This window comes from Helianthus annuus, chromosome 4, assembly GCF_002127325.2.
Source record: "Helianthus annuus cultivar XRQ/B chromosome 4, HanXRQr2.0-SUNRISE, whole genome shotgun sequence".
NCBI lineage: Eukaryota > Viridiplantae > Streptophyta > Magnoliopsida > Asterales > Asteraceae > Helianthus > Helianthus annuus.
The window spans coordinates 112,706,339-112,732,543 of record NC_035436.2 but is presented as its reverse complement, the minus strand read 5'-3'; the positions used below and the strand labels follow the sequence as shown (position 1 = coordinate 112,732,543).

General features: G+C 42.2%; 1 protein-coding gene across 1 annotated transcript in view; it reads left to right on the top strand.

Annotated features, from left to right (window-relative positions):
• The window catches only part of LOC118491535 (NAC domain-containing protein 82-like), a 43,831-nt gene extending 19,234 nt beyond the window's left edge, over positions 1–24,597 (top strand). Inside the window, exon 2 of the mRNA XM_035989387.1 lies at positions 23,951–24,597. Within this exon, the coding sequence (XP_035845280.1) occupies positions 23,951–24,597 (647 nt within the window). The remainder of the gene's footprint in view (positions 1–23,950) is intronic.
• The last annotated feature ends 1,608 nt before the right edge of the window (positions 24,598–26,205 follow it).

Sequence of the window (26,205 nt, the reverse complement as noted above, 5' to 3'; positions counted from 1 at the left end):
TCGTTATCGATATTGTTGTTGTGATTATCATGTAATTCTGATTTTTTGTTTCTACGGTTAATTTTCATACTTAATTTGTTGTTAATTGATATTTTGTTTGACTTTTTGGAGATTATTATTAGTGAAATTTGTACCGTTCAGATGGTTGTTGCAGGGGAGAACATGAAGAAGGTGAATTAGGAATTAGGGTTTGATGTGGAGAGAAGGTAATTTATGAGGGTAAAGAGATTTAATACAATTAATTTAATTAATAATATGTTATAATAAATTTAGATGACCATTTTGCCCTTGAAGAAAAAGATAAAATAACTAGATTTTATTAGTCAAATAACATGTGATTTGATTTTTGGACCAAAATGGCAATAAAAGTGAAACCACAGGGACCCAGATTTAAAAGGTTTGAGTTTTGGACTAAAATGGCAAAAGTAACCAAACCTCAGGGACCAAAATGGCAGTTTACTCATTAAATAATATACTTCAAATACCCTACTTAGTGTATAATATGTGTATAACTATTTATATGTAGTAGTACTAGGAATATGTACTAAAATAATACATACAATACCTACAAAAATATACACTTACACTACGACCGAAACCTCACAAATATTTGCCAATATAACGACGGTCGCGAACCTTCGCACATGTTCAAAATGCACACTTGTGTGATTCCATAACTCGAGGCGCGAACATCGGATGATAGACATCGGACGACAACTTTTGCTTCATCGACGAAACGGACGTGTCGACACCTCGAAAGTGTTGGTGCATACGTCTGTCGACTTCGTCTTTTATCGAGTCTTGGATTAGAGTTGAAAGATCAAGGCACGAAGTTCGAGAAAACATGTGTAAATGTCATTTCGCACGAAATGAGGAATAGTCATTTCGTACGAAATACACATTGGTCATTTCGTACGAAATGACACATACTCATTTCGTACGAAATCAGGAGTCTATAAATAGGTGCTTGGTCATTTCGTTTGTATGTTTTCTTGTTTCTGACGCCGAAGTGCTGTTGAAGTGTCTCTGGCCTGTAAACGTTGTGAAATCAATAAACAAGATAGATTAATGATAATCTAGTGCAATACAAGCTGAACGAAGACTGAATCAATGAATTCCGCCTCTGATTCAGACTAAAAACTCTTCTGATCGACTCATGAAGGTTGCACGACGATCCTAAATGTGGTATCAGAGCTCAGGAGGAAGAGTTCTTACCATTTAGCTTGTTTTCGCTGGAAAATTCTGATTTCTACACCTTCTTTTCAAAATCAATCAAGTTTTCACGGTTAAAATGGACTGATTTTCACATATAACGTGCAAAACACTGTTTTGACAAATCCTTGAAAGAATCAGACCTAAAATCGACCTATAACTTGATCAATTTTGTCAAAAACCGATCGAACGGGTGACATCAGTAGTATTTCGTACGAAATCAAGTATTTCGTACGAAATCAACCATTTCGTATGAATCAGATCCTTTATTTCGCACGAATTGAAAGGATTGTACTCTATTTCGCACGAAATCATTCTGTTTAGGTTCATTTCGTACGGAATAGTTCTGATTTGGTTTTATTCCACACGAAATCACTCATTTAGTACGAAATCACCTTATTTCGCACGAAATCAGACGTAAAATTAGCACAGATCCGTGTCTTCAGTGATGTACCCGAACACAACTTAACATCATTCTCCATTAGCACAGATCCGTGTGTTCAGTGATGTACCATACCGCCAGCTAGCTACCAATGTAGGTGGCGGTGGGTATAGTTCCCGTACAACATCTTCATCATCTTCTCCATTTTCATCATCCTCTCCATTCTTCTTCGGTAACATCTCCATTCGTCTTCGGGTACACAAATGTCGTTTGACACCTCATGCGCACACGAGTGGCTAATTTTCCAAGCACACTTGATGAACCGGGGAAAATTGGGGAGCTCTGGGTGGATATTTTTTCGCCATTGGACCATATATTGATTAGGAAATTCGTTTTGTTCGTTAGCTATTAGTTATTTACACAAGATTATTATCGGTTTTAATAAAATATCGATTGTTGGGCATTTGATTAGTTTTTCATGGCAAGATTAACCCTCGCTCCGGGATTTCGCTTTAAACCTACAGATGAAATTTTGGCCGTGTACTACCTCAAGAGGAAGATATTGGGGAAAAGAATCGCTTCCAATGCTGTTGTAGAGGTCAACATATATGATTTCTGTCCATGGGATCTTCCAGATAAATCCTCTTTGAAAAGTGGAGACTTAGAGTGGTACTTTTTCTGCCCTAAATCAAAAAAAGGATTCAGGTGGTGTTAGGGCCAATCGTGCCACTGAAACTGGGTTCTGGAAAGGTACTGGGAAAGACAGATACGTTGAATATAGAGGAAGAACCGTTGCAGCAATCAAGACATTAGTTTTTTATTTAGGTCGTGCTAAAGATGGCAAAAGAACAGATTAGGTACTTCACGAGTATAGAATGGATGATAATGTCACACCCCCAAAAATCCACACGCGGAGTATCACCGCTTGGGAGCATGACTGACCAGGATCAAGCCACCAATCATATTGAACACAGCATATAATAATTAAAGTAGTTCATAAAAATCCAACTCAATACAATTGATGTTCAAACCAAAAGTAATATTAGTAGCGGAAGCATAATATGAAAACCCAATGTATGTAATAAGTTCAAGTGTTATAAAGTTTAACATTGCATCCACGATCCATGCTCCACAACGACCTGCTCCTCCCCGTGCAAGCTCCATATGTACCTAAGGTCCTGCAAGGCATGCAGCAGAGAGTCAACAACTAGTTGAGCGAGTTCACAGAAAGTAAGTACGTAATGGTAATTCGTATGTTCATTAATGGGGGCTTCCCATGTATGTATGTACTACTAGTGGGGGCTTCCCGTGGTTACAGTTATCACTAATGGGGGCTTCCCATATTTATCCTTACTAGACTATTTGCAACCATGAGTGTTCTTCTTAACCCGAGAACAGGAATACGTAGAAGGTCACGTAGGTTTTACGTGAGTGCCCTTCCCCGAGGACAGTGGTATGCGTGGGGTTTACATAGGTTTTACGTAAGTGTCCTTCCGACCCGGAAGACAGTAGTAGGTATGAGTTTACGTAGGTTTTACGTAAGTGTCCTCCCGACCCGGGAGACAGTGGTAGATACTAGTTTACGTTAGTTTTACGTAAGTGTCCTGACTAACCTGAGGACGATGGTATATAGTCTAGCAATAGCGTAAGTACGAGTAATTATCCAATTCAAATCTTCCAACCCAATTCCCAACCCGGGAATCCCATGCCTTGGCTGTGTGAACTCACCTTGCTTTGCTCGGTATGCTAAGTTATGTGCTCGTAAACAATCAGTCAATCAATCAAGGCCTAAGGTAATGCATTGACACACAGTCAGTTCAGCATCGCATTGATTCGCATGCAATATATATCACGAGGTGTGTTTAAGCAGTCATCGTCAAGTAACACATAACAGTTATCTCGCGTTCATCCAATAACTTACGGTATCATTCAATCATATACAAGTCATATACAACAACATACAGTAGCATGTTGTTCTTCATACAAGACCGTAAAACATTCCATCAAAACTCAGATAACAGATTATTCATGAAACTCAGACAAGGTATCATGTTGAGCATGTAAAAGTCGGATTAGTATCATCTTCACACATTCGGACTACATTCTTTGTGTATCAAAAATCGGACAATCATGCATCATAAACAAAAGTCGGAACATCACCAAGTTACATATTCGGACAAGGCACCTCAAAGTAAATCGGACAAGGGGCATCCCACAACAAAACTCGGACATCAATCCCCCATTTAAAACTTGGACCCCCCTTGCCTTATGTAAAACTCGGACACACACTACCTTGGCAAAAAGTCGGACAAGGCTCTCTCTCTCTCCTTGTCAAAAGGTCGGACATCACCAACCCCTAAAAGAACTCGGACTCCTTGTGATGTATAAAAGAATTCGGACTTTGTTACACCATATAAAAGTTCAGACCCTCTATCTTATTAAAAGTCGGACTCCTTTAAGTCTTTCAAAAAGTCGGATTCCTTGCTTTATTAATAAAATTCGGACAAAGTTACATCACAAAAAGTCAGACAAGATTTCATGGATTAAAACTCGGAGCTACATGTTACATGATCAAAGTTCGGACTATATTCAAGCAACAAGATCGGACCATATGCAAGCCATATAAAAGTTCGGACAAACAACAATCAAATCATGCGAGCATTCAACTTTCATTGTAACAATTACGTTTTTGTTTTCACGATCAGATAACCCTAATTCATTCATATGCAATCCAATCATCATTCAGCGATTCTAACATATTATGTATCTTAACATCAGGCAATTGTTACACACTAATCAACATCATCTCACAGCAATCAGAATTTAATCAGTAAATACAGAACTAGTATGTGAAGAGCTAGGGTTTACATGAATCATATAATCAAGAATTGATAACAACAAACAATCATTAAACAATTACCTTGGATTGATTCTAGATGGATTGGAAAATCAAACTTGATGCAAAAGAACTTGTGAAGCCAAGAATGATGAGAAGATTGTTGTAGGAGAGGAGAATGTGAAAGTACGTGTGGTGATTCTTGTGAATGATTAGTGAAAGGGATTAGGGTTAAGAATGATTAGAATTTCACTAATGACTCTATACATCCCTAAGTATCATCTTTTACATAAAACACCCATCACAATATAATTTTACAGTTTCATCACCAAGTTCATGTATTTGTCACACTTAACACATAACCATGCACAATTACAATACACTTTATTAAATCAAAACGTGAATAGTTACAAAGCAACAAATTGTGCAAGTAAACAACTAAACAAACGGTGAACGTGCAATAAATGCGAAAGTAGAATCTCGGAAATTCGAGTTGTCACATTATCCCCAACTTGAAAGAAATTTCGTCCCGAAATTTAGCATGCGGTTACTGAGGAAGCTATGTAGTATCGTTTACTGGTTTTCCTGGGTTGTCACATCATCCCCCCATTGATTTGGAATTTCGTCCCGAAATTCTGCAGTAGTAGCTTCAGCCTCAGTAGTGGTTGCACGGTTTTCGAATAACCGGGGATACTTGAGTTTCATTTGATCTTCACGCTCCCAGGTGAACTCTGGGACGCGATGGGAGTTCCAACGAACTCGAACAAGAGGGATTCTCGTGTTCTTGAGGACCTTAACATCCTGGTCCGTGATTTCAACAGGTTCCTCGACGAACTGCAACCGCTCGTCGATAGTGAGCTCCTTCAAGGGAACTATGAGGGTCTCATCTGAAAGGCACTTCTTCAGATTCGACACGTGAAAAACATTGTGAACTGCACCGAGTTCAGCTGGTAAGTTCAGTCAGTAGGCCACTTTGCCTATTCTTTCTGCGATTTCGAACGGTCCGACATACCGCGGATTGAGTTTGCCTCGTTTGCCAAAACGAACCACACCCTTCCAGGGTGAGACTTTGAGTAAAACCCGGCCTCCGACCTGAAATTCCAATGGCTTCCTACGCTTATCCGCGTAGCTTTTCTGACGGTCGCGTGCTGCCGCCATGCGTTGTCCTATTTGTGCAATCTTTTCCGTGGTGTCCACTACAAGTTCTGGACCCGTGATTTGACTATCCCCCACCTCTGCCCAACAGAGAGGTGACCGGCATTTACGCCCGTACAATGCCTCGAATGGAGCGGCTTGAATGCTGGTGTGATAACTGTTATTGTATGAAAACTCCACTAAAGGGAGGTTCTTTTCCCAGCTGTTGCCAAAATCGATGACACATGCCCGAAGCATGTCTTCTAGAGTTTGAATCGTGCGCTCAGACTGCCCATCCATCTGAGGGAGATATGCTGTGCTCATGTCTAGCCGCGAGCCAAATGCCTTGTGTATTGCTTGCCATAGTTCTGATGTGAATCGTGTGACAACTCGAATTTCCAAGATTCCTATTTCGCATTTATTGCGCGTTCATTTATTGTTTAGTTGTTTATTTGCACAATTAGTTGCCATGGAATTATATACGTTTTGATGCAATGAATCGTATTGTGTGATTGTGCATGGTTGTTTGTTAATTGTGAAAGACTTGGTAAATATATGAACTTGGTGGTGAAACTATGAAATTGTTATGAGATGGTGTACATGTGTAAAATATGATACTTAGGGAGGTAGAGGGTAATTAGTGAAATCCTAGAGATACTTAACCCTAATCCCTTTTCACTAATCATTTGCACACAAAACAAAGCACGTAGTTTCATTCTCTTTGGTTCTCTCTGGAAATCAATCATCATCATCACAAGTTCTTAATCACGCTTGATTATCCTCTTTCTGTATAGAATCAATCCAAGGTAATTATTAATGATTTGTTGTTGTTCTTGATTCTTGATTATGTGTTCATGAAAACCCTAGCTTTCATATGATGGTTCTGTGCTTTGATTGATTCTGATTATTGTGATAATGGTGTGATTAGTCGTACAATCGATTGCTTGATAATTTAGAATCATGATATGTAAGAATTGTTAACTGTTGATTTGATTACTACTTTACAGGTATGTAATTAGGGTTCTTAGTTGTGATATGAGAGAACGCAACTGTTGAATGTTGTACGTAACTGTTACAATCACAAATTGAACTTGAACATTCGTATGTTTGATTATCTGTCAGAGTTTTATGACCTGTTACATGTCTGACCTTTATGATATAGTATATGTTGTCTGAGTTTTATAATAGAGATGTGGTCCGAGCTTTTGAAAAGCTTTGAGGGTCCGAATTTCATGTTGTTTTGAGTATGTCCGAACTTTAAAACAAATAAAAGGGGTCCGAGTTTAATGCCACACCTCATGTCCGACCTTTAGTGATCTTTAGAGTGGCCCGAGTTTCTCTTCATCATGTGTTGTCCGAGTTCTTTAACAACACAAGGTCCGAGTTCTTTAACAACACAAGGTCCGAGTTTTGGCAAAGTTAAAAGGTCCGATGTTTGATTTAAGTGTGGTCCGACATTTAAACTTGGAGTGTTGTCTGAGTTTCTTAGGGGTGTGAGTTGGTCCAAGTTTCAAAGGGGCATGGCCCATGTCCGAGTTTAAACCCCCATGCCATGTCCGACCTTTGAATCCCCACCCCTTTGGTCCGAATTTTGAACCCCAAACCCCCCCCCCTCACATGGTCCGACTTTTAAACAGGGGAAACCCCCCCCCCCCCCCAACACTTGTCCGAGCTTCTAAGAAGGCAAGGCCCTGTCTATTTTGTGTATGATTAATATGAAGCCATGTATTTTATGTTAATTTATGATTGGATCTGTTAGATGTGTATGCTACTGTGTTTAGCCACAAACTCTGATTAAGCTTGATAACGATGTTAATATGTTAAGTATGTTAACGGTGGCAATTAGGTTAACATCCACGTTAGATTAAACGGCGTAATCAAAGACACGACGCATGAATTATGTGAATACGATTAACCGATTACATGATGTATGATTCTATATGTGTATAATCGTATGATACTGAATGCAACTATATGATTCTGCATGCGTGAACATTCTATGTGATATCATCATGTACACAATAAACACACAAGACACAGCTGCTTGAATGTCAATGATTTGCAAACCCTAATTTGATGCAAACACTTACATCGTATCATGTGCAACATATCCTAGGTCGTGTGTAACGGACTTAGACATTTGATAAACCCTAGAGCATAGCATACCGAGCAAACCAAGGTGAGTTCACACAGCCAAGGCATGGGGTTCCCAGGGTGGGAATGGGATTGATTTATTCATTTGTACTTCTCTAGATAATGGAACGTAGTGATATGATCCTCGGGTGAGGAAGGTGATTGGTTAAGATACTGCTAGACTAGTGATGCTTATAGAACTGATCTTCGCACACACACCAGGGTTGGCTGCGATAATATGACTGATCTTCGCACACATGCCAGGGTTGGCTGCGATAATATGACTAATCTTCGCACACATGCCTAGGAAGGCTGCGAGCTATACACTAAAACTTGGCACAGGTGTCGGGTGGCCGCGATACAAACATACCTAGTCTAGAATACTTGAGAACTTTCCCTAATCTTCGCATACATGCCTGGAGGGCTGCGATACAAACTAATACGATACATGACATAACGAACGAACACAAGGCTTACTATACTATTACAATTACTGAACTATAAACTGTGAACTTGCTCAACTAGTTGTTGATCCTCTGTTACATGCCTTGCAGGTCCTTAGATACATGGAGCTTGCACAGGGAGGAGCAGGTCGTTGTGGAGCATGGATCGTGGATGCCATGTTAAAACATTTAAACATTTGAACTTATGTTATACATTGGGTTTTCATACTTATGCTTCCGCTACACTTTGAAACTATAATCATGTTTTGAACACCTATCGTATTGAAGGATTGGTTTACATTTATTTTACTTGATATTAATTACATGTTCAATATGATTGGTGGCTTGATCCTGGTCAGTCACGCTCCCAAGCGGTGATACTCCGTGTGTGGATTTTGGGGGTGTGACAGATTGGTATCAGAGCCATTGGTTATAGAGAACTTGGTTTTAATATGGGGAAAACATTTTTATTAAAACCGGACTATAACCAGAACATTGCTCTCAACGATCCACAACGACGCTTCGCTCCACGTGCAAGACTCAACATCCTAGGTAATAAGGTTTATGTTTATTACCTGCTTGCTAGAACTGCATTGAACTTTGCTCGTAGTATGCTTAGATTTCAATGCTCGTTACTTGTTATTGTTTGAGAACGCCTATGTGCTTACACTCATCTGTCAACGCAATATCCGTGAACTCCTCTAACTTATGATATTTTTTCTATGAAGATCATGGTCGGACGTATTAACATGACACAAGCCCAGTTGACGGCTTTCGTTAATGAACAAGTTGCTGCGGCACTTGCAGCTGCTCAAGAAGGTAGTATACCCTGCAGATTAAACTTACACTAGGATCTTTAGATCCTACATTAACTCTTGTGTTTAACCCTGTCCTATTCGTACACAATAGGTCAACACGTTCAGCAGCCCGTCTGCACTTTCAAGAACTTCATGGACTGTCGTCCAGGCACATTCAGTGGCACCGAGGGGGCAGTGGGACTCCTCCATTGGTTTGAGAAGCTAGAATCTGTGTTCGAAATGAGTGAATGCCCTGAGGCTCGCAGGGTCAAGTACGCCACTGCTACTTTGGAAGGAATCGCGTTAACCTGGTGGAACGCGCAAGTACAGGTCTTAGGGTTGGCAGCTGCTAACGCCACCCCTTGGAATGACTTCAAGGAACTGATTAAAAGGGAATACTGCACACGGGAAGATATTCACAAGTTGGAAGATGAGTTTTACCATTTGAAAATGACTGGGTCAGAAATTGAAGCCTATACTAAACGGTCGAACGAGCTGGCCGTGCTATGTCCAACTATGGTGGACCCTCCAGTCAAGCGCATTGAGTTGTATCTCAAGGGGTTAGCGCCAGAAATCCCGAGCCATGTGACATCGGCTAATCTTGATAATATCCAAGCTATTCAGCGCCTTGCGCATCGTATTACGGATCAGGCAGTGGAACAGAACAAACTGCCAAAACGCATCAGGGCTACCACTACTGCTGTTACTACTTATGCTACTCCCAGTGACAAGAGAAAATGGGAGGGGGATTCCAGCAGGGGATCAGTTTCTGTTCAGTCTCAAGCACAGCAGCGTAAGACAAACGACTACCAGTATCCGGGTCAGCAGTCATCAGGCAGTCAGGGGCAGGGTGGATATCGGGGAATTCACCCACTGTGTAATAAGTGCAACAGACACCACAGCGGGCGGTGTCGTAAGGAGCGTTGTCAGAGATGTCTCAAGTTAGGGTATGAAGCTAAAGACTGCAGGAGTTCGCGACCTGCAAATCAGAATCAGCAACATCCACCACCAGCTCCACAGAACCAGAATCAGCAGCAGCAACAGCGGGGCAACAGGGGATGTTTTCAGTGTGTGGCTGAAGGTCATTTCAAGCGTGATTGTCCCCAGTTGAACCAGAACCAGAATCGCAACAATAACAACAATCAGGGAAATGGCAACAACAATAACAATGGTGGGAACAACAATGGCAACGAAGCTAGGGGACGAGTATTTGTGCTGGGGAAGGGAGAAGCGAGAAATGATCCCAACGTAGCCATGGGTAAGTTTCTTCTTGACGACTTTTACGTTACTGTTTTGTTTGATTCGGGTGTGAATACCAATTATATGTCTTTGAAAGTTAGTCGAATGTTAAAACGTACACCAACTCCCTTGAACACCCAACGTGTCGTAGTGTTAACTAGTGGTAAAGGTCTAAAGGCCGTACATAGTTCAGGGTTGTAATTTTATCCTCGCTGGTCAGACGTTCCCTATAGACCTCATTTCTATAGTTCTGGACAGCACCTATAGCTCACACACCGTACCTCATAGCTCCATCCGAATTGGAAGAACTATCGACGTAGCTACAAGAACTCTTGGATAAGGGATTCATCCGACCTATCTTTTCGCCTTGGGGAGCTCCAGTATTATTTGTGAAAAAGAAGGATGGCACTTTCAGGATGTGCATCGATTACCGCGAACTGAACAAGGTCACAGTGAAGAACCGCTATCCTCTTCCACGCATTGACGACTTATTCGACCAGTTGCAAGGGTCAAGTTACTATTCCAAGATTGATCTAAGGTCAGGGTATCATCAGCTGAGAGTCCGGGATGAGGACGTCTCCAAGACAGCATTCAGAACTCGCTGCGGTCACTACGAGTTTCTAGTCATGCCATTTGGGCTTACGAACGCGCCTGTAGTTTTCATGGATCTTATGAACAGGGTGTGCAAACCCTATCTAGACAAGTTCGTCATCGTCTTCATCGACGACATTCTGATCTACTCCAAGAGTCAGGAGGAACACGAGCAGCACTTACGTCTTATCTTGGAACTTCTTCGAAAGGAACAACTGTACGCCAAGTTTTCAAAATGCGACTTCTGGCTTCGTGAAGTCCACTTCTTAGGCCATGTGGTGAACAGGGATGGGATTCATGTCGATCCATCCAAGGTAGATTCGATCAGGAACTGGCCTGCACCGCGTACACCAACGGAAATACGCCAATTCTTGGGTTTGGCGGGGTACTACAGACGATTCATCAAAGACTTTTCCAAGATCGCACAGCCGCTTACTATGTTGACACAGAAAGGTGTTACCTATCGTTGGGGTAATACACAGGAAACTGCTTTTCAGTACCTGAAGGATAGACTATGCAGCGCACCTATTCTCTCATTGCCAGAGGGCACGGATGATTTTGTGGTCTATTGTGACGCATCGATACAGGGGCTTGGTTGTGTATTGATGCAGCGAGATAAAGTTATTGCCTACGCCTCTCGTCAACTCAAGGTTCATGAACGGAACTACACGACGCACGATTTAGAGCTGGGAGCTGTTGTTTTCGCGCTTAAGATATGGCGACACTACCTGTACGGTACCAAGTGCACAATTTACACCGATCACAGGAGTCTCGAGCATATCTTCGAGCAGAAGGAATTGAATATGCGTCAGCGAAGATGGGTTGAACTTTTAAACGATTACAAATGCGCTATTAAGTATCATCCAGGCAAAGCCAATATTGTGGCTGACGCTCTCAGTCGAAAGGACACTCTACCTAGCCGCGTACGAGCCTTGCAGCTCACGATTCAGTCCAGTCTTCCTGCACAAATACGAACTGCTCAGATGGAAGCATTAAAGCCCGAAAACGTCAAAGCTGAAGCTTTACGTGACTCAAGGCAACGATTAGAACGAAAGGAAGACGGCGCCTACTATGTAACAGGACGTATTTGGGTTCCATTATATGGTGGTTTACGAGAACTTGTGATGGATGAAGCTCATAAGTCTCGCTACTCGGTACATCCAGGTTCGGATAAAATGTATCACGACATCAGAACTACATATTGGTGGCCTAGCATGAAGGCCCACATAGCAACTTACGTTGGCAAATGTTTGACGTGTGCAAAAGTCAAAGTGGAGTATCAGAAACCAGCGGGCCTACTTCAGCAGCCCAAGATACCGCAATGGAAATGGGAAGAAATTTCCATGGATTTTGTTACAGGCCTACCCAGATCCCAGCGTAGGAATGATACTATATGGGTGATCGTAAACGGATAAGTTCTCCACTCTCACAGACGTTTATCTTAGAGAAGTTGTTTCGAGGCACGGGGTGCCCACCTCCATCATTTCGGATCGGGATGCACGATTCACGTCAGAGCTATGGCAAGCGATGCACAAATCTTTTGGCTCACGATTAGACATGAGCACAGCATATCATCCTCAGACGGATGGGCAGTCTGAGCGAACGATCCAGACTCTTGAAGACATGCTTCCGGCGTGTGTTATTGATTTCGGCAACGGCTGGGAAAAGCATCTCCCTTTGGCGGAGTTTTCGTATAATAACAGTTATCACACCAGCATACAAGCCGCTCCATTCGAGGCATTGTACGGACGTAAATGCCGGTCACCTCTCTGTTGTGCAGAGGTGGGGGATAGTCAGATCACGGGTCCAGAGATTGTAGTGGACGCCACGGAAAAGATTGCACAGATACGACAACGCATGGCGGCAGCACGCGACCGTCAGAAAGCCTACGCGGACAAGCGTAGGAAGCCTTTGGAATTTCAGGTCGGGGACCGGGTTTTACTTAAAGTCTCACCCTGGAAGGGTGTGGTTCGTTTTGGCAAACGGGGCAAACTAAATCCGCGGTATGTCGGACCGTTCGAGATCATTGAGAAAATAGGCAAAGTAGCCTACAAGCTAAACCTACCAGCTGAACTCGGTGCAGTTCACAACGTATTCCACGTGTCGAATCTGAAGAAGTGCCTGTCAGATGAGACCCTCATAGTTCCTTTTAAGGAACTCACTATCGACGAGCGGTTGCAGTTCGTCGAGGAACCAGTTGAAATCACGGACCGGGATGTTAAGGTCCTCAAACACAAGAGAATCCCTCTTGTCCGAGTTCGTTGGAACTCCAAACGTGGCCCAGAGTACACCTGGGAACGCGAAGACCAGATGACAGAAAAGTACCCCCCAGTTATTCGAAACCAATGCAACTACTGCTGAGGCTGAAGCTACTACAGCAGAATTTCGGGACGAAATTCCAAATCAACGGGGGGATGATGTGACACCCCAGGAAAACCAGTAAACGATACAACTTACCTAGCTTCCTCAGTAACCGTATGCTAAATTTCGGGACGAAATTTCTTTTAAGTTGGGGATAATGTGACAACTCGAATTTCCAAGATTCCTATTTCGCATTTATTGCACGTTCATTTATTATTTAGTTGTTTATTTGCACAATTAGTTGCCATGGAATTATATACGTTTTGATGCAATGAATCGTATTGTGTGATTGTGCATGGTTGTTTGTTAATTGTGAAAGACTTGGTAAATATATGAACTTGGTGGTGAAACTATGAAATTGTTATGAGATGGTGTACATGTGTAAAATATGATACTTAGGGAGGTAGAGGGTAATTAGTGATGTCCTAGAGATACTTAACTCTAATCCCTTTTAACTAATCATTTGCACACAAAACAAAGCACGTAGTTTCATTCTCTTTGGTTCTCTCTGGAAATCAATCATCATCATCACAAGTTCTTAATCACGCTTGATTATCCTCTTTCTGTCTAGAATCAATCCAAGGTAATTATTAATGATTTGTTGTTGTTCTTGATTCTTGATTATATGTTCATGAAAACCCTAGCTTTCATATGATGGTTCTGTGCTTTGATTGATTCTGATTATTGTGATAATGGTGTGATTAGTCGTACAATCGATTGCTTGATAATTTAGAATCATGATATGTAAGAATTGTTAACTGTTGATTTGATTACTACTATACAGGTATGTAATTAGGGTTCTTAGTTGTGATATGAGAGAACGCAACTGTTGAATGTTGTACGTAACTGTTACAGTCACAAATTGAACTTGAACATTCGTATGTTTGATTATCTGTCAGAGTTTTATGACCTGTTACATGTCCGACCTTTATGATATAGTATATGTTGTCTGAGTTTTATAATAGAGATGTGGTCCGAGCTTTTGAAAAGCTTTGAGGGTCCGAATTTCATGTTGTTTTGAGTATGTCCGAACTTTAAAACAAATAAAATGGGTCCGAGTTTAATGCCACACCTCATGTCCGACCTTTAGTGATCTTTAGAGTGGCCCGAGTTTCTCTTCATCATGTGTTGTCCGAGTTCTTTAACAACACAAGGTCCGAGTTCTTTAACAACACAAGGTCCGAGTTTTGGAAAAGTTAAAAGGTCCGATGTTTGATTTAAGTGTGGTCCGACATTTAAACTTGGAGTGTTGTCCGAGTTTCTTAGGGGTGTGAGTTGGTCCGAGTTTCAAAGGGGCATGGCCCATGTCCGAGTTTAAACCCCCATGCCATGTCCGACCTTTGAATCCCCACCCCCTTTGGTCCGAATTTTGAACCCCAAAACCCCCCCTCACATGGTCCGACTTTTAAACAGGGGAAACCCCCCCCCCCCAACACTTGTCCGAGCTTTTAAGAAGGGCAAGGCCCTGTCTATTTTGTGTATGATTAATATGAAGCCATGTATTTTATGTTAATTTATGATTGGATCTGTTAGATGTGTATGCTACTGTGTTTAGCCACAAACTCTGATTAAGCTTGATAACGATGTTAATATGTTAAGTATGTTAATGGTGGCAATTAGGTTAACATCCACGTTAGATTAAACGGCGTAATCAAAGACACGACGCATTACGATTAACCGATTACATGATGTATGATTCTATATGTGTATAATTGTATGATACTGAATGCAACTGTATGATTCTGCATGCGTGAACATTCTATGTGATATCATCATGTACACAATAAACACACAAGACACAGCTGCTTGAATGTCAATGATTTGCAAACCCTAATTTGATGCAAACACTTACATCGTATCATGTGCAACATATCCTAGGTCGTGTGTAACGGACTTAGACATTTGATAAACCCTAGAGCATAGCATACCGAGCAAACCAAGGTGAGTTCACACAGCCAAGGCATGGGGTTCCCAGGGTGGGAACTCTGGAAATCAATCATCATCATCACAAGTTCTTAATCACGCTTGATTATCCTCTTTCTGTCTAGAATCAATCCAAGGTAATTATTAATGATTTGTTGTTGTTCTTGATTCTTGATTATGTGTTCATGAAAACCCTAGCTTTCATATGATGGTTCTGTGCTTTGATTGATTCTGATTATTGTGATAATGGTGTGATTAGTCGTACAATCGATTGCTTGATAATTTAGAATCATGATATGTAAGAATTGTTAACTGTTGATTTGATTACTACTATACAGGTATGTAATTAGGGTTCTTAGTTGTGATATGAGAGAACGCAACTGTTGAATGTTGTACGTAACTGTTACAGTCACAAATTGAACTTGAACATTCGTATGTTTGATTATCTGTCAGAGTTTTATGACCTGTTACATGTCCGACCTTTATGATATAGTATATGTTGTCTGAGTTTTATAATAGAGATGTGGTCCGAGCTTTTGAAAAGCTTTGAGGGTCCGAATTTCATGTTGTTTTGAGTATGTCCGAACTTTAAAACAAATAAAATGGGTCCGAGTTTAATGCCACACCTCATGTCCGACCTTTAGTGATCTTTAGAGTGGCCCGAGTTTCTCTTCATCATGTGTTGTCCGAGTTCTTTAACAACACAAGGTCCGAGTTCTTTAACAACACAAGGTCCGAGTTTTGGCAAAGTTAAAAGGTCCGATGTTTGATTTAAGTGTGGTCCGACATTTAAACTTGGAGTGTTGTCCGAGTTTCTTAGGGGTGTGAGTTGGTCCGAGTTTCAAAGGGGCATGGCCCATGTCCGAGTTTAAACCCCCATGCCATGTCCGACCTTTGAATCCCCACCCCCTTTGGTCCGAATTTTGAACCCCAAACCCCCCCCCCCCTCACATGGTCCGACTTTTAAACAGGGGAAACCCCCCCCCCCCCCCCCCCCCAACACTTGTCCGAGCTTTTAAGAAGGGCAAGGCCCTGTCTATTTTGTGTATGATTAATATGAAGCCATGTATTTTATGTTAATTTATGATTGGATCTGTTAGATGTGTATGCTACTGTGTTTAGCCACAAACTCTGATTAAGCTTGATAACGATGTTAATATGTTAAGTATGTTAACGGTGGCAATTAGGTTAACATCCACGTTAGATTAAACGGCGTAATCAAAGACACGACGCATTACGATTAACCGATTACATGATGTATGATTCTATATGTGTATAATCGTATGATACTGAATGCAACTGTATGATTCTGCATGCGTGAACATTCTATGTGATATCATCATGTACACAATAAACACACAAGACACAGCTGCTTGAATGTCAATGATTTGCAAACCCTAATTTGATGCAAACACTTACATCGTATCATGTGCAACATATCCTAGGTCGTGTGTAACGGACTTAGACATTTGATAAACCCTAGAGCATAGCATACCGAGCAAACCAAGGTGAGTTCACACAGCCAAGGCATGGGGTTCCCAGGGTGGGAATGGGATTGATTTATTCATTTGTACTTCTCTAGATAATGGAACGTAGTGATATGATCCTCGGGTGAGGAAGGTGATTGGTTAAGATACTGCTAGACTAGTGATGCTTATAGAACTGATCTTCGCACACACGCCAGGGTTGGCTGCGATAATATGACTGATCTTCGCATACATGCCTAGGAAGGCTGCGAACTATACACTAAAACTTCGCACAGGTGCCGGGTGGCCGCGATACCAACATACCTAGTCTAGAATACTTGAGAACTTTCCCTAATCTTCGCATACATGCCTGGAGGGTTGCGATACAAACTAATACGATACATGACATAACGAACGAACACAAGGCTTACTATACTATTACAATTACTGAACTATAAACTGTGAACTCGCTCAACTAGTTGTTGATCCTCTGTTACATGCCTTGCAGGTCGTTAGATACATGGAGCTTGCATAGGGAGGAGCAGGTCGTTGTGGAGCATGGATCGTGGATGCCATGTTAAAACATTTAAACATTTGAACTTATGTTATACATTGGGTTTTCATACTTATGCTTCCGCTACACTTTGAAACTATAATCATGTTTTGAACACCTATCGTATTGAAGGATTGGTTTACATTTATTTTACTTGATATTAATTACATGTTCAATATGATTGGTGGCTTGATCCTGGTCAGTCACGCTCCCAAGCGGTGATACTCCGCGTGTGGATTTTGGGGGTGTGACAAATCGTGCATCGCGATCCGAAATGATAGAGGTGGGCACCCCGTGCCTCGAGACCACTTCTTTCAAGTAAATGTCTGCTAATGTGGAAAACTTGTCTGTTTCTTTAATTGCCAAGAAGTGTGCAGACTTGGTGAGTCGATCCACGATTAGCCAAATAGTATCGTTCCCACGCTGGGATCTAGGTAGGCCTGTAACAAAATCCATGGAAATTTCCTCCCATTTCCATTGTGGTATCTTTGGTTGTTGGAGTAGGCCCGCTGGTTTCTGATACTCTGCGTTGACTCTTGCACAGGTCAAGCATTTGCTGACGTAGGTAGCAATGTGGGCCTTCATGCTAGGCCACCAATAAGTAGTTCTGATGTCATGGTACATTTTATCCGACCCTGGATGTACTGAGTAGCGAGACTTGTGCGCTTCGTCCATCACAAGTTCGCGTAGACCGCCATAAAGTGGGACCCAAATACGCCCTGTTACATAGTAGGCACCATCTTCCTTCTGTACTAATCGTTGCCTTGAGCCGCGTAAGGCTTCAACCTTGACATTTTCTGGTTTCAATGCTTCTACCTGAGCAGCTCGTATCTGTGCAGGAAGACTAGACTGAATAGTAAGCTGCAAGGCTCGTACACGCCTAGGTGTAGTGTCTTTCCGACTGAGGGCGTCAGCCACAACATTGGCTTTGCCTGGATGGTACTTGATGGCGCATTCATAATCCTTCAAAAGTTCGACCCATCTTCGTTGACGCATGTTCAAATCCTTTTGCTTAAGGATATGCTCGAGACTCCTGTGATCGGTGTAAATAGTGCACTTGGTACCGTACAGGTAGTGTCGCCATATCTTAAGCACGAAAACAACAGCTCCCAGCTCTAAATCGTGCGTCGTGTAGTTCTGTTCATGAACCTTGAGTTGGCGCGAAGCATAAGCAATAACTTTATCCCGCTGCATCAATACACAACCAAGCCCCTGTATCGATGCGTCACAATAAACCACAAAATCATCCGTGCCCTCTGGCACTGAGAGAATAGGTGCGCTGCAAAGCCTATCCTTTAGGTACTGGAAAGCGGTTTCCTAGGGACCTCCCCAACGGTAGGTGACACCCTTCTGTGTCAGTAGTGTAAGCGGCTGTACGATCTACGAGAAGTCTTTGATAAACCGCCTGTAGTAACCCGCCAAACCCAAGAATTGGCGTATTTCCGTTGGTGTACGCGGTGCAGGCCAGTTCCTGATCGAATCTATCTTGGATGGATCGACATGAATCCCATCCTTGTTCACCACATGGCCTAGGAAGTGGACTTCACGAAGCCAGAAGTCGCATTTTGAAAACTTGGCGTACAGTTGTTCCTTTCGAAGAAGTTCCAATATGAGACGCAAATGCTGCTCGTGTTCCTCCTGACTCTTGGAGTAGATCAGGATGTCGTCAATGAAAACTATCACAAACTTGTCTAGGTAGGGTTTGCACACCCTGTTCATCAAATCCATGAAGACTGCAGGCGCGTTCGTTACCCCGAATGGCATGACAAGAAACTCGTAGTGACCGTAGCGAGTTCTGAATGCGGGTTTGGAGACGTCCTCATCCTAGACTCTCAGCTGATGGTAACCTAACCTCAAGTCTATCTTGGAGTAGTAGCTCGACCCTTGCAACTGGTCGAATAAGTCGTCAATACGGGGAAGAGGATAACGGTTCTTCACCGTCACCTTGTTGAGTTCCCGGTAGTCTATGCACATCCTGAAGGTACCGTCCTTCTTTTTCACGAATAACACTGGAGCTCCCCAAGGCGAAGAGCTTGGACGAATAAAGCCCTTTTCCAAGAGCTCTTGTAGCTGCTTTGACAGTTCTTCCAGTTTGGTTGGAGCTAATCGATACGGTGCGCGGGCTATAGGTGCTGCTCCTGGAGCTAGCTCGACTTGAAACTCGACCTGGTGATGAGGCGGTAGACCAGGTAGATCTTCAGGAAATACTTGAGGAAAATCGCGTACAACTGGGATATCCTCTATTCTTTTCTCTTTCGTCGATGCATCAGTAACTAGTGCCAAAATGGCAGTGTGCCTCTTTCGTAAACATTTCTGAGCCTTCAGGAATGAGATCATGCCAACCACAGCACCACTCTTGTCGCCTTGAACCTCGAGAGGTTCTATACCAGAACGAGGAATACGAATGATCTTCTCCTTACATAGGATCTCTGCTTGCTGCTTGGATAACCAATCCATACCAATGACGATGTCGCAACTACCCAGAACTATAGGAATGAGATCGATGGAGAAAGTCTGACCAGCTAAGACGATGTTACAACCCTTAACTACATGTGCGGCTTCTACACTTTTACCATTTGCTAACTCTACGACATGTTTGGTGTTTAGGGGTATTGGTGTACGTTTTAACATTTGACTAACTTTTAAAGACACATAACTGGTATCCGCACCCGAATCAAACAAAACAGTAACATAAAAGTCGTCGAGAAGAAACTTACCCATGACCACGTTAGGATCGTTCCTTGCGTCACCTCGACCCAGCACAAAAGCACGACCCCTAGCTTCATTGTCGTTATTGTTCCCACCGTTGTTGTTACCATTGCCTTTGTTGTTGTTGTTGTTGCGATTCTGGTTCTGGTTTAACTGGGGGCAATCACGTTTGAAATGACCTTCGGCCCCACACTGGAAACATCCCTTGTTGCCCCGTTGTTGCTGCTGCTGCGGGTTTTGTGGAGCTGGTAATTGCAGTTGCTGGTTGTGGTTCGCAGGCCATGGACTCCTACAGTCTTTGGCCTCGTGACCCATCTTGAGGCACCTCTGACAACGACCCTTGTTGCACTGGCCGCTGTGATGCCTGTTACAGTTGTGACACTTGGGGTGAAATCTTTGATACCTTTTCTGCCTATGACCACCAGAAGATTGCTGACTAGGACTCTGGTAGTGGTCAGTCTTCTGCTGTTGAGCCTGAGACTGAACAGTTGCTGAACCCTTGCTAGAATCCCCCTCCCACTTTCTTTTGTTGTCACTGGGGGTAGTAGGGGTAGCGGCTGATGTGGTAGCAGTAGTAGCGCTGATACGTTTGGGCAGCTTGTTCTGTTCCACCGCCTGATCTGTGAGGCGATGAGCAAGACGCTGAATGTCTTGGATATTGTCGAGATTAGCCGATGTCACATGGCTCTGAATTTCTGATGCTAGACCCTTGAGGTACAACTCAATGCGCTTGATCGGAGGGTCCACCATGGTTGGACACAAGATGGCCAGTTCGTTCGACCGTTTCGTGTAAGCTTCGATTTCCGACCCCGTCATTTTCAAATGATATAGTTCCACCTCCAACTTGTGGATGTCATCGCGTGTGCAGTATTCCCTTTTGATCAGTTCTTTGAATTCGTTCCAAGGGGTGGCGTTAGCAGCTGCCAGCCCTAAAATCTGAACTTGCGCATTCCACCAGGTTAGCGCAATCCCTTCCAACGTGCCAGTGGCGTACTTGACCCTGCGAGCCTCAGGGCATTCACACATCTCGAATACCGACTCGAGCTTTTCGAACCAATGGAGGAGTCCCACTGCTCCTTCTGTGCCACTGAATGTGCTTCGACGACAGTCCATGAAGTTCTTGAATGTGCAGACAGGTTGTGGGGCGTGTTGACCTATTGTGTACAAATAGGACAAAGTTAAACACAAGAGTTAATGTAGGATCTAAAGATCCTAGTGTGAATCACATCCGCAGGGTATACTACCTGCTTGTGCAGCTGCAAGTGCCGCAGCTACTTGTTCATTGATAAGAGCCGTCAACTGGGCTTGAGTCATGTTCACACGTCCAGACATGATCTTCATAGTAAAAGTAGAATAAGTGAGAATGGTTCGCGAGTAGTGCGATGACAGAAGAGTGTAAGCACATAGGTGTTCTCAAGTAATAACGAATAGTAAGCAATGTAATCTAAGCATACTACGAGCAAAGTTCTATGTAATTCTAGCAAGTAGGCAATAAACACAAACCTTATTACCCAGGATGTCGAGTCTTGCACGTGGAGCGAAGCGTCGTTGTGGATCGTTGAGAGCACTGTTCTGGTTATAATCTGGTTTTAATAAAAACATTTTTCCCGTATTAAAACCAAGTTCTCTATAACCAATGGCTCTGATACCAATCTGTCACACCCCCAAAAATCCACACGCGGAGTATCACCGCTTGGGAGCATGACTGACCAGGATCAAGCCACCAATCATATTGAACATAGCATATAATAATTAAAGTAGTTCATAAAAATCCAACTCAATACAATTGATGTTCAAACCAAACGTAATATTAGTAGCGGAAGCATAATATGAAAACCCAATGTATGTAATAAGTTCAAGTGTTATAAAGTTTAACATGGCATCCACGATCCATGCTCCACAACGACCTGTTCCTCCCCGTGCAAGCTCCATATGTACCTAAGGTCCTGCAAGGCATGCAGCAGAGAGTCAACAACTAGTTGAGCGAGTTCACAGAAAGTAAGTACGTAATGGTAATTCGTATGTTCATTAATGGGGGTTTCCCATGTATGTATGTACTACTAGTGGGGGCTTCTCGTGGTTACAGTTATCACTAATGGGGGCTTCCCATATTTATCCTTACTAGACTATTTGCAACCATGAGTGTTCTTCTTAACCCGAGAACAGGAATACGTACAAGGTCACGTAGGTTTTACGTGAGTGCCCTTCCCCGAGGACAGTGGTACGCGTGGGGTTTACGTAGGTTTTACATAAGTGTCCTTCCGACCCGGAAGACAGTAGTAGGTATGAGTTTACATAGGTTTTACGTAAGTGTCCTCCCGACCCGGGAGACAGTGGTAGATACTAGTTTACGTAGGTTTTACGTAAGTGTCCTGACTAACCTGAGGACGATGGTATATAGTCTAGCAATAGCGTAAGAACGAGTTATTATCCAATTCAAATCTTCCAACCCAATTCCCAACCCGGGAATCCCATGCCTTGGCTGTGTGAACTCACCTTGGTTTGCTCGGTATGCTAAGTTATGTGCTCGTAAACAATCAATCAATCAATCAATCAATCAAGGCCTAAGGTAATGCATTGACACACAGTCAGTTCAGCATCGCATTGATTCGCATGCAATATATATCACGAGGTGTGTTTAAGCAATCATCGTCAAGTAACACATAACAGTTATCTCGCGTTCATCCAATAACTTACGGTATCATTCAATCATATACAAGTCATATACAGCAGCATACAGTAGCATGTTGTTCTTCATACAAGACCGTAAAACATTCCATCAAAACTCAGGCAGCAGATTATTCATGAAACTCAGACAAGGTATCATGTTGAGCATGTAAAAGTCGGATTAGTATCATCTTCACACATTAGGACTACATTCTTTGTATATAAAAAATCGGACAATCATGCATCATAAACAAAAGTCGGAACATCACCAAGTTACATATTCGGACAAGGCACCTCAAAGTAAATCGGACAAGGGGCATCCCACAACAAAACTCGGACATCAATCCCCCATTTAAAACTCGGACCCCCCTTGCCTTATGTAAAACTCGGACACACACTACCTTGGCAAAAAGTCAGACCAAGGGGGCTTCCCCTTCACAAAAGTCGGACAAGGCTCTCTCTCTCTCCTTGTCAAAAGGTCGGACATCACCAACCCCTAAAAGAACTCGGACTCCTTGTGATGTATAAAAGAATTCGGACCTTGTTACACCATATAAAAGTTCGGACCCTCTATCTTATTAAAAGTCGGACTCCTTTAAGTCTTTCAAAAAGTCGGATTCCTTGCTTTATTAATAAAATTCGGACAAAGTTACATCACAAAAAGTCAGACAAGATTTCATGGATTAAAACTCGGAGCTACATGTTACATGATCAAAGTTCGGACTATATTCAAGCAACAAGATCGGACCATATGCAAGCCATATAAAAGTTCGGACAAACAACAATCAAATCATGCGAGCATTCAACTTTCATTGTAACAGTTACGTTTTTGTTTTCACGATCAGATAACCCTAATTCATTCATATGCAATCCAATCATCATTCAGCGATTCTAACATATTATGTATCTTAACATCAGGCAATTGTTACACACTAATCAACATCATCTCACAGCAATCAGAATTTAATCAGTAAATACAGAACTAGTATGTGAAGAGCTAGGGTTTACATGAATCATATAATCAAGAATTGATAACAACAAACAATCATTAAACAATTACCTTGGATTGATTCTAGATGGATTGGAAAATCAAACTTGATGCAAAAGAACTTGTGAAGCCAAGAATGATGAGAAGATTCTTGTAGGAGAGGAGAGGAGAATGTGAAAGTACGTGTGGTGATTCTTGTGAATGATTAGTGAAAGGGATTAGGGTTAAGAATGATTAGAATTTCACTAATGACTCTATACATCCCTAAGTATCATCTTTTACATAAAACACCCATCACAATATAATTTTACAGTTTCATCACCAAGTACATGTATTTGTCACACTTAACACATAACCATGCACAATTACAATACACTTTATTAAATCAAAATGTGTATAGTTACAAAGCAACAAATTATGCAAGTAAACAACTAAACAAACGGTGAACGTGCAATAAATGCGAAAGTAGAATCTCGGAAATTCGAGTTGTTACAGATAAGCAATTGGCTAATGCAGGGGTCATTCAGGATACATATGTGCTTTGTAGGTTATTTAAGAAAAGCGGCGCAGAGTATGGTGCACCGTTCAATGAAGATGAGTGGGATGATGATCTGGTCAGTAGCATTGATTCTCAAGCCGTTGTTGGTCTAGTTGGTGTTTCCATCACAACAGATCGTAAACAGACTGAACCAGGGTCATCTATTGTCACAATTTCTGCAACGGAGCCTACAAGCACACTAAACTACAAGCAGGAAGGTTTAGCTACAACAAACATTGCGGAACCATGTACATCTGGTGTCACACTTTCTGCAACCGAACCCACAAACATTGCTGAACCAGGTACATCTGGTGTCACACTTCCTAACGCTCAAATTTTGAAGTCTTTATCTGTGGAGTCCATAACAGAGGACCCTGAGACTCCAATTTTGATGGAGTCCATACCAGAGGTCCCTATGTTTCCAATTTTGAAGATGATACATGTGTATGCTAATGATCCCTGTTTCCTACCTCCAAGTTTTGGAATCCTAGACTTGGATTATATAAGTCTAAACCTAATCCGTGATCCATATCTTTTTCTAACCATTGAATCCTCGGATTCTACTTCTACAACGGATCCCGATTTGGAAGACTTAAATTATCCAATGAAACCTTCAGTGTTGTAACTCTCTGATCGCGTAATACAACAAACCGTGACGGAAACATCAGGGAGTCACGTTATAGAAAATTTGTCCCAAAAAAAAATATTGTTGGGTCAAAATGGTGAATGATGTTATCAATTACACCGACATTATTTAGTATCTTTATTGTTTTGTATAGGATGACGTTTTTATTTGTGATAGTCGGATGTTTTAGTGAGTTCAGTAGGTTCTCCAAGCAAGAGGCGGCTTGCTTGGAGGACAAAGCTCAAGGGGCTATAAATAGAATACTAATCACCACTTGTAGGGTGTGCATTTTGTGAGCCACCACCCCGGGGGAGCTCACTCGGGGTGATGATTATCTTGTAATCTTTTATGACTATCAAATGAAAATATCTTTGTCCCAATCATTAAAGTTTCTATCTTTCTTGTCGATTATCATTTGTTCTTGGCTCAAAATCACCCGTCTCACTATTTTTCACCGAACGGATACTGAAACCGGATCGTTTCAGACCTATCATTTGGTATCAGAGCCTCGGTGGCTCGTTTCAGTTCTCGGTTTGGTCGGATTTTCACCGGAAAACCGCCGAAGACGTAAAATTAGCACAGATCCGTGTGTTCAGTGATGTTTCAAACCCATCGACTTTGTCTATCAGCATTTCTGTTGAATCTATGAACTTTGTTCATCACTATTTAGAGGGAGAAGATCGGACAAGAGGCAGGCGATAATGGTGCTGGCCGTTCAGCTCTGATGGTAATGGCTAGATGTTTTCAGTAGCAGAAAATGGTCACCGGAGGTTGGTTAGATAGTTTATTTAGGTGGTTAACGGCGAATAGTGCAAGGGAATCGTAAAACGTGAAAATGGTGGATGTTCATGGTTCCGGGTGGTTGTTCTCAGTGATTTGGGGTGTCGAATAGTCGGAGAGTATGGTGGTTTGAGTTGGATATAGGCAGTTTCAAGGGCTGTGCAGTGGTTGATGACATGTATGCGATAATTTCCGGTGATGTTTTCTAACTTCAGGGGATTATCGGAGTACAGTGACTGACGGCGACGGTTCGGTTATCAAATCACATGTTGTTTCACGGTGGAAGTTGGTTGATCGTATACGTTCCCGGTGAGTTAAGGCGGCTGGAAAAGGGTGGTTGTCGGCTAGGGTTTCCAGGTACACATGAAATGATTGGGCCATGATTAATTTCTTGGGCTTTGTGCTTTATTTGTTATATTCAAGTTAATACAATATGGTGGAGCCCAAAATTGATTAATGGAATGAATGCTAAGCTGTAATGTCTCATGATCATTCTTGGCCATGCACATGTTTTATGGGCCCCACTCATGATTATTCCTAATTCATCGCATGATCTGTACATGCTAGGAATTTGGTATGATTGAAATGTTTTATCTTTTCTGGGCCCACATGAAAGTACCAGCCACCAGGTATATGGCATTTCTTTTGATTGGGTTTTTATCATGGGGTTAAGGTATGATTGGACCATTAGTTTGTATTGGTTTTTGTCTGTTGCATCTGGATGGGCACATAGGAAGAATGATTGCTGTTGAGGCTTGGGTGAATGAAACTAATTGGACTCGTTTCTTTGGGCCACATTTGGTGAATAAAGAAGTGGTTCGATTGGGC